The sequence below is a fragment of the Sarcophilus harrisii genome, chromosome 2 (assembly GCF_902635505.1).
Source record: "Sarcophilus harrisii chromosome 2, mSarHar1.11, whole genome shotgun sequence".
Taxonomy (NCBI): Eukaryota; Metazoa; Chordata; class Mammalia; order Dasyuromorphia; family Dasyuridae; genus Sarcophilus; species Sarcophilus harrisii.
The window spans coordinates 204821810-204837983 of record NC_045427.1 but is presented as its reverse complement, the minus strand read 5'-3'; the positions used below and the strand labels follow the sequence as shown (position 1 = coordinate 204837983).

Genomic DNA, 16174 nt, shown 5'->3' with positions numbered 1-16174 from the left:
CACAGTAATATTCTGTCCAAATCATATACTGCAACTTGTTCAGCCATTCCCCTATTGATGGACATCCCTGCAATTTTCAATTCTTTGCCACCACAAAGAAAGCTATTATAGATGTTCTAGAACAAATAGGTTCTTATACAGTCTCTAATCACATCAGGCTTGTCATATCCTGCATTGACATATATTAAGTTTGTAGTCCATTAAAAGCCCCAGAACTTTATAATGATGATGATAGCATTTATACGCAATTTCAAGTTTTGCAAAGCATTTTACATGTTATCTCAATTGAGCTATACAACAGTTCTATGCTATTATTATCCCCATTTCATAGATGAGGAAACTGAAGCTGAGAGAAATCAAATGACTCCTTCAAGGTAATATAGGTAGTTAATATGAGGTAGGATTTAAACTTGGCTCTTCCTGATTCCAAGTACAGGAACTATTATCTAGACATACCTCATTCACTACACGCATAGCTGATTTTTTTGTTTGTTTTTAATACAAATGTAAGATATTACATTTACTAGCAGCCAAGTGGTGGCCTGGAATCAGGAAAAATTGAGTTCGAATCCAGCCTCACAAACTTACTACTTGTGTGATCCTGAATAAGTCCTTCACTAGTTTTACTAATTTGTAAACTGGGAGTCACTTGCCTCCCCAGGGATCAAATAAGCTCATAAATATATGGAACTTAGCATAGCATCTGGTACAGAGTAAGCACTACTAATTTTAGCTTGCTTTTAGACAGATAGGTGTAGATATATATATTAATTATATTATTAAATTATACATTATATATAAGTATATAGATTAATTATATTATTAAATATCACCTTGTTAGATTCAGTCCATCATTTTAGTCCAGCCATTTTAGGTTCTCAAGGTATTTTTGAATACCAATTCTATTGTCTAGTGCATTAGCTATGTCTCCCAGATTTATTTTATATAAAAATTTGATGAATATGCCATAAGCTTCACTAAAGTAATTGACAAAAAATGTTATAGATGAGAAAAACCGAAGAAAACAGGATGAAGTAACTTGCCCATGATCACACAACTTGTAAGTGCCTGAAGCTAGATTTAAACTCAGGAAGATGAATTTTCCATGATTCTAGTCCCTGCATTCTATCCGCTGCACATAAGCTGCCCATAGAAGGGACCTCTAGTACAACTCAGACCTGAGCTCCTGCAGGCCTTCTACATCTCCTCATCTTGTCTCCATCCAAATGTTTCCACTGATGGGGACCTGCTACTCCTTCTTCAAATAGCTTCTTAGAACACTTGTAATTGTTAGGAAATGTGTCAGCATGTTAAGCTAGAATCTACATCTCTGCAATTACACTTTGGAGTACGCGTTCTTTATCAGACTTTGACACCATACCTCAACTGCCTTCTGCTGTGGCCCTTCTGCTCCTTCCTCCTATCAATAAGTTCCTCATGTAGCTTCCATTTAGAAGGGTCCAGACCATGACTCTTTCATTGGACTGACTTCACCACTGTGTGACTTCACCACCCTACACAGGTGCCTTCTCCTCTCCCTTTCCTTCCCACTTCCCTTTTATGTCTTTTCTTGCTTTCCTATAATGTAAGTTTCTTGTGGGTAACGATAATCTTTCTTTTTTCCTTTTAGTTGTATATCTGCTCTCAGTGCAGTGCCTGGAACATAGTATGTGTTCAATAAGTGCTCATTGATTTGACTTGACAAAACCAAAGGCAGGTCTCTTGCATAGTCTTCCAAGTTGAAATTGAATTATTAACAATTTTATGTCATTAATTCCAAAACCACTTAAAAGTGATGTCATCTAGTCTGTGTCTGTCATGTCCATAAAGGTAGCATGACAAATTTTTGTTGGATTTGTTGCCAATATTCAGGTACTTTATATGCACAGAATTCTCCTAATCTATCACTATCTAAGAAAAAACTATGGGAGAGGGGAAAGTAAAGTTATCCTTGTACAACTTGTTCAAATGTAATTGGAGAAATGATCCCCTTCCTTTGTTAAAAAATTATGATTTTTCTGCAACTATACCTATTCTGTTTCTACTGCTTCTACTGCTTAATGTCAGACTAAGTAGTGAATATTTTGTAATTATCCACTGTTTCAAATTATCTGTACTACTTCTTCCCTCTATCAACACCGTCATTTTCCTCCCAAGTATGTGATATTTTTAATTGTAATGAAATAAAATCTGAAAGTGGATCTAAATCACTGTGGGGAGGGGTGGCGAGGTAACTGTGACTTGCTCAAGGATACACAGCTAGTGTCAGTTGTCTTGAGGATGGATTTGAATTCAGGTCCTCCTGACTCCAAGCCTCTATCTACTGCCCCTAATCATTTTAAAGCATAAACATGAGTTGTAATACTATAACTACAGAGTGATTCGTTCTATTCACTGTCATTAGGAAATAGTCATTGCCCATGCTCAGCATTCACTTACTGGAGCCAAAGGAATAAGTATGATAATGGCATTTCCTATCTCCCTTGCTTACCATACCTGGTACACCCAGAGCTGAATGGTTCTAATTAAATGTTCCTGGAACTGGCAGACTAAAAATTTCTGCTGTAGCTTGAGCTTAACTCATAAGAAAAAAAGTCCATCCTTAGGGAACTTACCAGGCAAACTGGTGTATTTGTTTAGTCTAAAGGAGAAAATTATAAGGAATATGATAGGTGTCTCCAAGTATTTGAAGGACTCTCATGAAAAAGATTTGTTCTCCTTGACTCCAAAGTGTAATTGCAGAGATGCAGATTCTAGCTTAACATGCTGACACATTTCCTAACAATTACAAGTGTTCTAAGAAGCTATTTGAAGAAGGAGTAGCAGGTCCCCATCAGTGGAAACATTTGGATGGAGACAAGATGAGGAGATGTAGAAGGCCTGCAGGAGCTCAGGTCTGAGTTGTGCTAGAGGTCCCTTCTATGGGCAGCTTATGTGCAGTGGATAGAATGCAGGGACTGGAATCATGGAAAATTCATCTATCTGAGTTTAAATCTAGCTTCAGGCACTTACAAGTTGTGTGATCATGGGCAAGTTACTTCATCCTGTTTTCTTCGGTTTTTCTCATCTATAACATGAGCTGGAGAAGGAAATGGCAAATCTCTACAATACCGTTAAAACTACAAATGGGATCACAAGGAGTTGGAAACAATCGATACAACCATTGAACAACAAAAAAAAGTCTCTTCTAACTCTAGTGTTCTATGACATCCTCCCTAGGACTATTTAAGTGATTAGGATGCCCACAATTCTTTCCCCACTTAATAAATTATTTCTTATTCTGGGCTGCACAACCCTTCCATATTAAAACTATTTGGATTTCTTCAATTAGAGAAGACAAGGTAAGGAGGTGATCTAGAGTGCAATTCATGGAGTTGTGACACGAAGGGCACTTGCATTTTTTGTTCATAAATGCACATTATTACAAATGCCAGACAACTTGGCTTTCTAGGGTCATATTAGGTAGGTAGGCTTTTGCCAGTAACACTGTACAGGTTTGTCAAATATTATGAAAATTACATAAAATGTCACAAAGATAAATATTGATACATAGGCAGAACACTCTCAGCCAATAAAAGTCAGGCAGAGTCCCTCCAGGTTAAGGTTAATAATTTTCTTCTTAACCAGGTGCCATTGATCAGCCTATATCCTTCCTAGTTAGATTAATGTCACCCATCAGGTGGTTTATACCTCTCACAGAAGTTCCAGACTCTATATTGCAGAGTTATGGTTGGCTATGAGACTCCAGAAAAGCTCTTGGCTCTGGCATTCCCTGAATGGTTGAGTTTATACACACTCATTTACATACATTTAAACTACTGCTGCTTAATCACTTCTAGACCTACATGTACCATCTCCAAAATCCACCTCTAATCTAAGAATAAGGCCTTCAGAGAGGGTATAGTTTGGCCCCACAGCAAAAAAAAAGTGCAATAGGATATCTCGGGAAATAATATCCAGTGCATATTCACTGGAAGACTTCAAGAAAATGGGTAGACAGCTACTTTTTTTGAGTTAGTAGAAGCTTGTGTACTAGATAGAATTCTATAATTTTGTGATTATAGAGAATTTTTTTTCCTAGTAAAAGTAGGGTGCTTTAAGACCAGGATAATCCTTCCACTCAACCATATCTTTTGTACTTCCCACAGTGTCTTTCTCCAGTTAAAAGAAAGCTTTTGACAGACGATTTGATTATGTGTCAATCACCCTTCTGAAAAAAGATGTTGACTATTGCTTCTGAGCTTGGAGGTCCTAGGCTTATCCTATCATTGCTAATTTGGTCTAATTTATATTGGTCTGTATCATCCTACACCAACTTTATTTCCTACCTCTATTGCCACCTGATCAGTTCAGGTAATTTGCTTATTCCTTTGAGGAATTCCCGTCTTTTTTTTCACATGAATGTTTGATCCACATTCTCTTTAATTCTCATCTATCACTTTTAGTTATCATCACTCCTTATTTTATACATATGACCTCAAAAACTGTGCTCCAGAGCCCACTTCATTCTTAAAAGATTTACAACATGACCCAACCTAGACCAACTTGGCCCAGTTCAGTCCCAGGTGAAAGAGCTCCCAGAAAACACACTGGTTAATCCTGACTGAACTTGCCTATCCACACCAAGGGACAAAGAGTCAGATATTTAAAACAAAACAAAACAAAACAAAAACAAAGACTATGCTCTATTTAATCTAAATAGGATAAGAGGATTAAACATAAAATACCACATCTACCCTTAAGCCTATAAAATTGGGATGACTTAACCTTGGTGGGGATTGTATGTCAAAGTCCCTGACAATGAAAAATGAGTTCCCAAATTGTGCAAATAAAAGCTAGAACATCAGATTATTTAGTAGCTTGGACTCTACTGATTGACTAGATTACCTAATAGTCTGGTGATCCTGGACTTCTTGTTCCAAAATGGTCATTGGAGTTAAGTAAATGCATGAGAAGCAGAGAAGCTCTGGTGTGGTAGAGAGCTACATTTCTTTTTTTTTTCATTAAAGCTATTTATGACGGTTAAATTTCTTGTCAGAAAATCTGGGTGCAAATTTTGACAGTTATTTATCACTTGTAGACATTATTTAACGTTTTTGGTCCTAAACTACTCCAATTATAAAAGGGGAATGATCATTCTTGTGCTCTTAATTCACACAAAAATAAAACAAAAATACTGGAAATAAACCCTGGATTTAAGCAAAGAGTAAGTTTGAGATAAGCCCTTACTGAGTTTATCTAAGAAATCATGCTTGTAAACTTCAACAGGTTATATCAATATGAGTTGTTACTCTGTATTTGCTGTGATTTCATCAACATAAGGTACTCTTCAGGAGGGAAGTCCTTCTACTAAAGCAAATTGGTGTCTGTTAAGCTAATTTCTGGTCTTAGAGAGTTTCCTGAATGTATGTTGGCAGCCAGAGTCTGGGAATGTGACTTCAAATCTCAAAGTTAATGTAAACTACCTTGAGTAAATGTAAGCAGCAAGAGAAGCTCCAACTATATCATGGGAACCCTTGCACATGACTCTGAATCCCTGGCACTACACCTTCTTTGTTCTTTTTTTTTTTTTTTTTCATTTTTAATTAATTAGAAAATAGAAAAAGAAAAAACTTGATCTCATATGCACATTGGAATATAAGAGAAAATTCAAAATATAAAGCAATAAAATTTCCATTTCAAGAAAACCTATATAATAAATACTACACCTTTTATTAAGAGCTGTCCATCTTTTCTTTGCTTCTTTAGGAGATTTTCTTTTGTTCTCTGCTGTGCACTTTTTTGCTTTGTTCTTTTTTCCCTCTTCCTCCCTCCCCCAAGAAGGCTACAATTAAGCACATATATATTTATACATACATATATACATACACATATATACACATACATATATATAGACATATAGACATAAACATCTCTAATCATAAAATACATTTACATATATATATATATATCTTTGTAATGCCATACTATGCTTATTTGTTATGTTTCTTTGAAAGTGAATATCTTCCTTCATAAGTCCAAATCTTTTCATAATTTTCTAAATCCTTATTTTTTCTTATTATTTATCATTTCTTATATACTATAACAATAGTCCAACCTTATATTTTCTAGTTATTTTAAATAATCTAAAACAATATTGATTAATATGGCTTAGATATAGCATAGTTTCCCTTTTTTCTGTTTTGATTAAATCTATTTTAGCTTTAATTTTGTCTGAGATCATGAATGCTACCCCTGCTTAACTTTTTTTACCTAATAAATCAATCTTTGTTCTGTTTCTATGTACCTGGTCTGACTTAGGGATGGTGCAGGTATCCATCACACCACTCTGTCTTTCTGCTGCCAGGCCTGAGTCTCATGAGAAAAGTTCCCAAATCACCCAGAAAGTCCTAATAAATCCAACTTACACAATAGGCTAGCATGGGCCCTCAGCATCCAAGTATGATCTCTGAGGGTTTGCATCCCTACAATTGGTATATCAGGGCAGAAGAGATCAACTAGTTTACATCTGGCTTTACAATTGGTGTGGCTGGCAAGATAGTCTGCCCCTCTACAAATATTGTGTCCTGACACCAAAACGCTGAGAAGTGACTTGCTCAGGGTTGTAGAGCCAGCATGGGAACAAACTGAGCCTTTACAAATACATTTTCCTGCCTTCAAAGCTAGCTCTCTCTCTATAACATTGAGCAGCTTTTCCGGTTGTTAATATTATTGCTGTTATTATTATTGCTATCATCATCATGATTGCCCAGTGTCATGAATGTGGAGAAAAGTTATCATATTTACATCAGGGGGATTTAATTGAATTTTGCAGTTCCTAGAAAGTTATGGGTGGAATCCATTTCTGGCTGTTGCCTGGACAAAAAAGAATGATTCCTGGAATAGAGCTTCTCTGGGCTTGTGAGAAGGGATCAAAGGACACATATTCAACTCACCTGCCATACTGCTTATATTGACAAACCTTCCTTTAGATTTCCGCAGGAGGGGTAAAAAGGCCTTGGTCACTTCCACAGCCCCAAAGAAGTTCACATCCATGCACTGTCTGTAGATGCTCATGGGAAGGAGCTCCCCATCTGCTAGAGTGCCCAAGATCCCGGCGTTGTTGATAACAGCCCACAATCCTAGGATAAAAAAGGGAATTTGGGGAAATAGGAAACAATTTCTGGCATGAACAAGATAAAGGAAGTGAATGCTACCTTCAAAACCAGAATAGGTCTGTAGAAAGGAATGTAGAGACTATATAGTCCATCTTCTCATTCTACAAATTAGGAGATTTAGGCCAAGAGATCCATGGGACTTAAAGATTTACAAAGCATTTTACATGTTAACTTGATTTGAAGGTAAATACTGGGAATACAAAAGAAAAAGAAAAAAAAATTTTCTCTAAGGAAGTCACATTCTAATGAGGAAGACAATCATATATAAATAGTTATATACAATATAAATACAGAGTACATAGAAGAATGGCAAGTAGACCTGGATACCTGACTCTTCAAGGCTTGGAGGGGAGTAATATATTAAATGATTGGAACAATAAGAAGGGGCCAAGTTGTAAAGAGCTTTAAATGTAAGTCACAGGAATTTTTCTTCGGTCCTAGAAGTAACAGAGAACCAGTGAATTTTACTAAGTGTGCATTTGGCCATAGTGTGGTAGGTAGACCGAGGTGTGGGAGACAGATCAAAGTAAAAGGCTATTGTTGATGTACAGGTGAAGTGATAAGGGCCTGACTTGGAGACATGTGCATATAAGAAAGCAAAAATGTGTGAGGGCAATTGAAAAGAAAGAAATGACAAAACGCAAGAAAGTATTTTGGATTTGCATAATAAACAAATGAGAATTATAGAAAGATATTGTACCTGGGAAAGGATAGTTTTGTCCTGAAAGGTACATAATGGATTTTATTTTGAACACACTGAATTTGGGAAGGCTGTGAGACAGCCCCTTTGAAATGCCTAAGAGGTAGGTGGTAACATGAGAATGGAGCTCAGAATAGAGACTAAGTCTAGGTAAATGGACCTTCTACTCAGTATCAGTCAAAATAATATGGCATATAAAAGGGGAGAAAGAGCATAGGAATTAAAAATGAGAGTATACTGAGGAGGTGTCAATATCTGTTAGGATAGGATCTCCTAGATTCAAAGTTGATCTGGGGAGAAAAAAAGAAAGATCCCCACAGGGGGCCGTGGATTTTGAATAGAGCTCTCTACTTGGTTAAGACACAATAGCTTATGTGGCCTTATACCAGAATTAGCTCAACTATGTTGATAAAGTGCTTTACAGATACACAACATGTGTCAATGTTATATTATGCTATTTCATCTCAAGTCATATAGTATTATTTATTTATTATATGTCCAGGTGATTTGTGTAAAAGATAAAAGAGTATCAGGATACAATATAAACCACAGAGAAAAGGTAATCCTAATTTCTCAAAGGTTTTGTCAGCATTTCTAATAAAAAAAAATGCCACAAGACTGAAACACAATACAACAGTTTCTTTTTTTAAAAAAAAAAAAGTGAAAGAGGAATAGTGAAAACTATGGGTTAACAAACTTGAAATTTCTCACAAAGTCACAGAAGCAATTGCTAGTCAAATGGTTTATAACCACTGTGAAAAGGAGATAGTGATCAATAAAGGCAAACATGGGTTCACTAAGAACAAGCCAAGCTAAACTCATCTCTTTTCTTGACAAGCTTGCAAGACTCATTTAGCAGAGAAATGTCACAGAAAAGACATTTGAATTTCAGCAAGACATTTACAAGGCCCTTAATGATAGCTTTGTGGGCAAACTCAAGAACTGTGGATTGTCTGAAAGTATTAGAAAGATTCACAGCTGGTTGAATGATACACTACACTCCTGCTTCCCTAAAAGAGGAGTTGATTAATGGTTTGATGTTAACCTGGAGGGTGGTCTCTAGTGTGATGTTAAAGGTACATTCTCAGTCATGTCTTATTCCATGTTTTTTTTTTTTTTGTTTTTTACCAATACGTTGAATGAAGATATGGATGACAGCTTCTCAGTCTTAGGAGATTTTAAGAAGATATAAAATAAATAAGAATAATAACTAATAAGATGGATGATAGAAAAAAAAATTCCAACAGGCTGAAACAATGGGTATCAATGAACAAGATGAAATTTGATAACAAAAAATATAAAGTTTATACTTAGTTTCAAAAAGTAAAGTACAAAAGTATAGAATTGGAAACATATGGCTAAAAACATTTTGATTTAGAACAAGTTAGTAGTTTTGATTGTAAGCTCAATCTGAGTAATAAAATGTGGTGGTTTTCTGGAGGCAGCCTTAGTCTCAGTTGAAATAAATAATTACTCCAAAATCCAGCCAGCTGGTAAAAATGCAAACGTTTATTTCTCCTTGCAAATTAGCCCGGTTAGTTGAGGCTTATCTCTCTGCCCTGGCTCCAAGAGATCTTGCAGCTTTGTCCTTGGCTTCTGCCTCTGCTTTCTTCAGCCTCCAGCTCAACTCCGACTCATGGCTTCTCAATCTCTAACTGAGGCGAGTAGTCTCTTGTATCTCCCAGAGTGCTCTATTTATGTTACTTCTCTGAGAGTGGGATTGTGGGATATCTCCCAGCATGTTCTCTGAAATCTCCCAAACATGTGAACTCCATTGAGTTCTTAGATACTTATGAGCTCTCTAAAGGTGTGAACACAAGCATTGTTTCCATCAGTTGTACTTAGTATCTAGTTCAAGTTCTGGCCCAAAATAACTCTTTCTAAGATTAAATCAACTCCAATGGCTTAACACTTTGTAAAGATTCCAACAACAAATTATCTACTAAAAAAGCAAATGGGTCATTTTCATTAATGCCTTTCCAGAGGAAGTCCTATATATTATGTTCGATACCATCAATCCTGAGTGAAGGATTTACAGAAAAAATGGATAAGATCACATAGATTAAGAACACAGGGATGAGTTGCAACCTGTAGGAGTAAATGGAATAACCTTACTATTGAGATCATAGATCCATTTAAAGGACCATGGGATCCTACATCTTAAGAAAAATTCTCAGAGATTATCTAGGCCAAACATTTTATTTTATCAATTAAAAAAAACACATGCAGAAAAAGGCTAGGGAAATGAAGTAATGTGCCCAAGATCACATAAGTATTGAACATCTGTGACAAGATTTCAACTCAGATCTTCTGGGTCCAGAGATAGTGCTCAACTGAATTGGAAAATTAGGAAAATGATAATCCTCTCGCAAGGGTCAGACAATATCGAAAATTTTGTATATATGTATATATATAAACATATATATGCACAATACTTAAACATGTACATGTTATCTTTTCATATAGAATATAAGCTCCTTATATTTCATTCTTGTCATTGTATCCCCCGAACCTAGTATGATGCCTGGAACATAGTAGGTACTTAACATATGCTTGTTGAATGACTGATTTGTATTTGTGTCATCATCTCTTTCCATCAAAGATCTTACCCTGATGCCTCATTGCAGCATGGATGGAGGTGAACCTAGATTCTCAAAGAGTGTGGCAATGGAGTATAAGTTCCAACAAGACCTAGCAAACTGAAAAGATTTCTAGGGAATGACAAAAGTGCTTATCACCAAAAGTTTGATCATAGTTGGATTTTTTTTTTTTTAGCTAATTTCAACACAAATTTTTGTTTTAGCCAAGTCAACTCATTGGACATTGGACAGAATATCTAAAGAGTTGAAATCAAGGGTCTAAGTTATAACCCCAGATTTTAAGTTCATTCCTTAAGAAAAGAAATTATGTCTTATTTTTGTTAGAATCTCTATTGGGTACTAGCATACTAGACATTTAATCATTTTTTTTTTATTTTGATAGAAACTGGATTGTACCCAGCAGAGAATAACCAGGAAAGTAGAATATTAAGAAATTATATGAGAAATACTTAAAACAATCAGGAGTATTTATTCTGTTTATTATTTATTCTATTCTCTAGAGGAGACCTTTCAGTTATTTAAAAATAGTTAAGGAACTGTTATGTAAAAGAATTAGACAAGAGGGTAGATCTAAGATCAATGAGTGGAAGTTATATCCACTGTGAAAGGAAAAAGCTTTCTAGTTATTATAAAGTAGAGTGAGACATGATTTCCTTGATATAGGGTAGTCCCAATAAGGAACTTCCTTCTACTAATGCAGCTTAGTACCTGTTGTGCATTTTATGATCTGAGAGAGTACCCTGGGGCATTGAGAAGTTAACTAATTTGCTTACCATCACAGAGTATTTCATGTCAAGGAAGAAATATAAATGCTAACATTTATGCTTGTAACAATAGACTGGGCTGCCTTTGTGTGAGCATCCCTTCACAAGGAAGTGCTGAAGCAGAGGCTTATTGACACTCAAAACTATTGTGGAGACAATTATTGCATTAGGTGAAAGAATCTCTTCCAGTAGTAGGATTCTAATGATTCTGTAACTAGTTGTATATTTACTTCCTATTATCAGGAAAGATTTCCCTGTCCAAACTGCAAAGTAACTCAGTTTCCCTCCAAACTGCTTCCCATTTATAGCCTATCAAATATTTATGTCATTTATTATCTGGAGGATGTGCTATTTTCCTAGAAAAGTACCAAGCTCCCAATACCTGTGTGTTTCACCTTTTCTGAAATTCGAGCTTGAACTTCTTTGATCTGGGTGGGGTTCGTAATATCCATTTGGAAAACTGAGGTTCGCTTGGAGCAGCTCTTCTTCAATGCCTCAGCTCCAGGTCCTTTTTCATTCAGAACACCAACAAATACGGTGAATCCCAATTCATCCAAATACTTTGACAGGACATGACCAATCCCAGAATCTCCACCTGAAAGCAGCAGAGCAATTCAACAGGTGAAGACCACAACCAGAACAAGCCCAAGAGAGAATCTGTTTTCTTCAGCAGTAGTCCTTAGGGAAGAAAGGGGTATTTTAGCAAACTTTGGGGGTTGACCACTCAGGATTGGATCAAATTATTATTATTTTTATGTGATAGTTCAGAGAGATAATATCTCAGGTCCCTTCTAATTCTAAATTTTGTAATCTTATTGTAAGTCTCCTTTCTCCCCTCTCCCCTTAACAGGCAAGGCAACAGTCTGTTATCTATCAATTCTATAGAAAGCTGTGATTATATTATTTTAGATTCCACCAAGACTTAGGACACTTGATGATTGGCTCAAGAGAATCTGGTATTGAAACACAGATGAATGAATTATATCCAGAGCACCTTGATGACTGGTCCTAAATTCACAAGGGATTTTGCTGAGAGTTCATTTTCATTTGGGGATCATTAGGGGTTCATAAAATTATGAGTTCATAACTCCAGCAACAATGAATTAATGTCTCATTTCCCCCACATCCTATTCAACATTTGTCATTTTCCTTTTCTGTTTTATATACCAATCTAATAGGTACAAGAAAGGACCTCAAAATTATTTTAATTTGCATTTTTCCAATCAATAGTGAGTTAGAATATTTTTTTTTCCTTATGGCTATAGATAGTTTTGATTATTTCATCTGAAATATCTTTTGATCATTTATCAATTGAGAAATGAATCTTATTTTTATACATTTGACTTAGCTCTCTATAAGTTTAAGAAATATCTTTATCAGAGCAACTTGCTTCAAAAATTTTTCATGGTAAAAATAAATAAATAAGCAAATAAATAATTAATAACAAATTTTTCATTATGATTGCTAACTGTATGTCCCTCTGTTCTACTCTCCTATTTGTTTAATTCTCTTTCTCCTTTCATGATACCCCTCCCCAAATCTGCTCTCCCTTTTATCACCACCTCCCCTTCTCTTATCCCTCTTCTCACTTATTTTCCAAAGGGTAATACATATTTCTATATCCATTTGAGTGTGTATGTTATTCCCTCTTTGAGCCAATTCTCATGAGAATAAAGTTCACTCACTCTCCCTTACTTTCTCTCTCTTCACAAGCCCCCACTGCTTCTGCTGATTTAGTGGTTCCCAAGACCTGCTCCAGATCTGCTGGGATTTGGTCTGTGTTGGCAACTGTGCCAGACTTTATTCCACTCTCATCCCCCTGAGTTAGACCTTTCCTGCTAACTTTTTAAGTTGTCTTGAACTGGAAAATCATTTCATTCCATTTTTTGTGGGTTCTACAACTTTAGAATTTTTTATTATTTATTTGAAAGAGATAAGATAAGATAAGAAAGAGCTGGGAGAGAGCTCAGAAGAACTCCTGCCTTTACTCCACCACTTTGGTTCTGCCTCCAAAGTTCTCCTTTCCTCTGAATTTTCCTGTTACTATTAATTATCAGAATTACCCTCCCAGTCCCCTAGGTTCACAATCTCTAGATGTCATCCTCAATTCCCTACTCTTTCTCTCATGTGCCATATCTAATTATTTTCCAAGTCCTATGGACTCTACCTGTTTATTTACTGAGCTACTTCTTCTAATTTCTGAAGCTGTCATTTTCACAACATTGCTCATATACGTTTTTTTTCTCTCCTGTGATACTACCATCACCTCAGCACAGGTCCTAGTCACCTCACATCTGGACTCTAGGCAATAGCCTGACGTTTGATCTTCCCATTTAAAGTCTCTTCCCACTCCCATCCATCCTCCACTCATTTTCTAAAATGATCTTCCTAAAGCATAAGTCTGATCACATTACCCTCTTCTTAAAAACTCCAATAATTCCCTATTATCTCCAATAACAATTTTAAAAACAGCTTTTTGCCTTTTCAATTCATTCATAACCTGTTCCTCTCCCACTTGTCCAGTGTTCTTATATGTTATATACTCTGCAATGCTATTCCTTGCAGAGATGTGCCATCTTCATACTAGACATTTCCACTGACTGCGCCCCATCTCTGGAATACTCTCCCTCTTCTTCTTTGCCTCCTGTATTCCCTAGCTTCCTTCAAACTGACTAATTCCTTTCCTTTGCTCCAATTTATCTTTTATAGATCTTGTTAGCATAAAATTGTTTATATATTACACATTATTATATATTAAACTTGAGCTTTTTGAAAGAAAGACAAATGTGTGAATTTTCTTTGTTTTGTTTTGTTTGGGGCTGGTGGTGGTGGTAGTTTTGGTTTTGGTTTTTGCCTTTCTTTGTATTCTCAGTACTTAGTATGGTGCCTAATACATAGTAGATACCTTATTAAAATAATCATATTTTAAAATAATAATAAATAATACTTATAATTAAATAATAAAATATACTTATTTTGACTTGACTCCAACACAATTTTTTTTAAAAGAAAAAATATCTATATATACCAAAAATATAAAACCTCTTTTTGTGGTAACCAAAAATTGAAAATTAATAAAAGGAAAATAATCAACAATGAATGCCTTGAGTGTTTTGCTGTTTCCTTGCTAATCTTTTACCAGCTATAGGCATGAAGATAATAAATAACTGTGTGATTTATAATAAGAATATAGTCCCAGGTAAAAAACCTATGTGTAAGCAAGCTATGATGTAATCCTATTTTAATTAACCTTAGAATTATAACTAAATCATTGTAAAGTATGTCTCTTTAAGTATGTGACCATAATAATCATATACATATATTAATCTTTATAACAAAAACAAAAACAAAAAAACTAAGAAAGCCCATAGGGGACTAATTGCGACATCATGGAAAGAACAAAGTTAATCCCTCAAAGAAAGGACATGATGACCTGCAAAATTGTAATCTTGCATGAATCAGCTTCTAACAACTTTATGGCACCATATATGAATAAAAGACGTATAAATAACTATGAATTTTGTATCTTTAGATAATAACATACTGGGCAGGCTACAGATCTTTGTTTCTCTTAATAAAAGTTGGTTTTATTTCTCAGAAAGGCTTCCCAAGTTTGTTTTTACACTAAGAACAAATTCTCCCATTGAGGAATGGCTAAACAAATTGCAGGAGATGCATATAATGGGGTATTATTATGCCATAAGAAACGGTGAAATAGAAATTTTAAAGGAAATTGGGAAGAACTTTAAGAACTCTTGTAGATTAAAGGAAAACAATTTAGATAATTATAATGTTATTGAGAAAAACATCTTTGAAAGATATTAGCACTCTGATCAACCTAATGATAACCCAGGAGTCCAAAAGAACAAAACTGAAATGCACCCCTTGGCTTCTGAAAGCAAGAGGTGATGAACTCAAAATTCAGAAAGACAGAGACATATTTTTTCAGCCATGGCTAATATGGGGTGTATTGTGTAGGTGTAGTTTGAGGGGTCTGTTTTTCAGGTTTGTTCTACTTATTTAATTTACTCATCTGGGGAAGGTGATGAGAGGGATATATTATTTTTAAAACTCATTCCTTAGAAAATAAAAATAATAAGCTATTATTTAAAAAAAAAAGCAGGATTGCTACAAGGCTCGGTTAGGATAGCATCAATATTCATGACTTAATTCATAAACTCCGTGAGCTTAAGATTCACTTTGTCTGGGCTGGCTATGTTGCTTTAGACATATTTCTAATCATTTTTACTTTTTTGTATATTTATATGTTATATATGTTAACTATTATATTTATATTAAATCAATTTTTGAATCAATTTTCTCTTTCCTCTTGGCAAAGGGGAAGAAAGGAAAAGTACACATGTTGATCCTTGAATACTCAGGAAGGTGCAGTGGCAGAAGATGAAAATATATCATTAAAAATTGGTTGAAGATGACCTCTGAACTCAGGGATCTTTGTGGTTCAGGAGCTAAGAAGGTCAAAAGGCTCAGTGACCTCAAGTTTAGGATTAGGAGCATGGTTGAAAGGATACTAGATGTGTGCAGGACCAAAGTCATAAGGAGGCTTACTAAACTTAACTTCAGGGGAAGGACATTCAGAATAAGAAAAGGATATTAGACTGGGGACACAGTTTTGATGCAGTTGAGCATAGGGAGGTTCTCTCTGCTTCTGTGTTGCCCGTATTGTTCCATTGGTCAAGTCTCAGGTCATTTCTAGAGTTCCATGCGGTCTTTTTTTTTTTGATGACCAAGAAGCCCACCTTTAATGGGAAGAGTATTGGCTTGAGTTGGATTAAAATTGCGCCTTAAAATACTTTATGTATGGGATGTTGGGTCATTCATTTAGCCTGTGCCCATCTCAGTTTACTTATCTTTAAAGTAAAATTTATTGGGGTTTCTTTTAATTTTAAATTACTGTACAGAAATAGAGAACCTGTGTTGCAAGTGAATCAA

At 35.4% G+C, this 16174-nt stretch overlaps 1 protein-coding gene across 1 annotated transcript in view; it reads right to left on the bottom strand.

The window, feature by feature from the left end:
- HSD17B2 (hydroxysteroid 17-beta dehydrogenase 2) overlaps positions 1-16174 on the bottom strand; it is a 68163-nt gene that overhangs the window by 14560 nt on the left and 37429 nt on the right. Inside the window, exons 2-3 of the mRNA XM_003757858.4 lie at positions 11604-11816; positions 6936-7121 (exon numbers count right to left, since the gene is read on the bottom strand). Of these exons, the coding sequence (XP_003757906.1) occupies positions 6936-7121; positions 11604-11816 (399 nt within the window). The remainder of the gene's footprint in view (positions 1-6935; positions 7122-11603; positions 11817-16174) is intronic.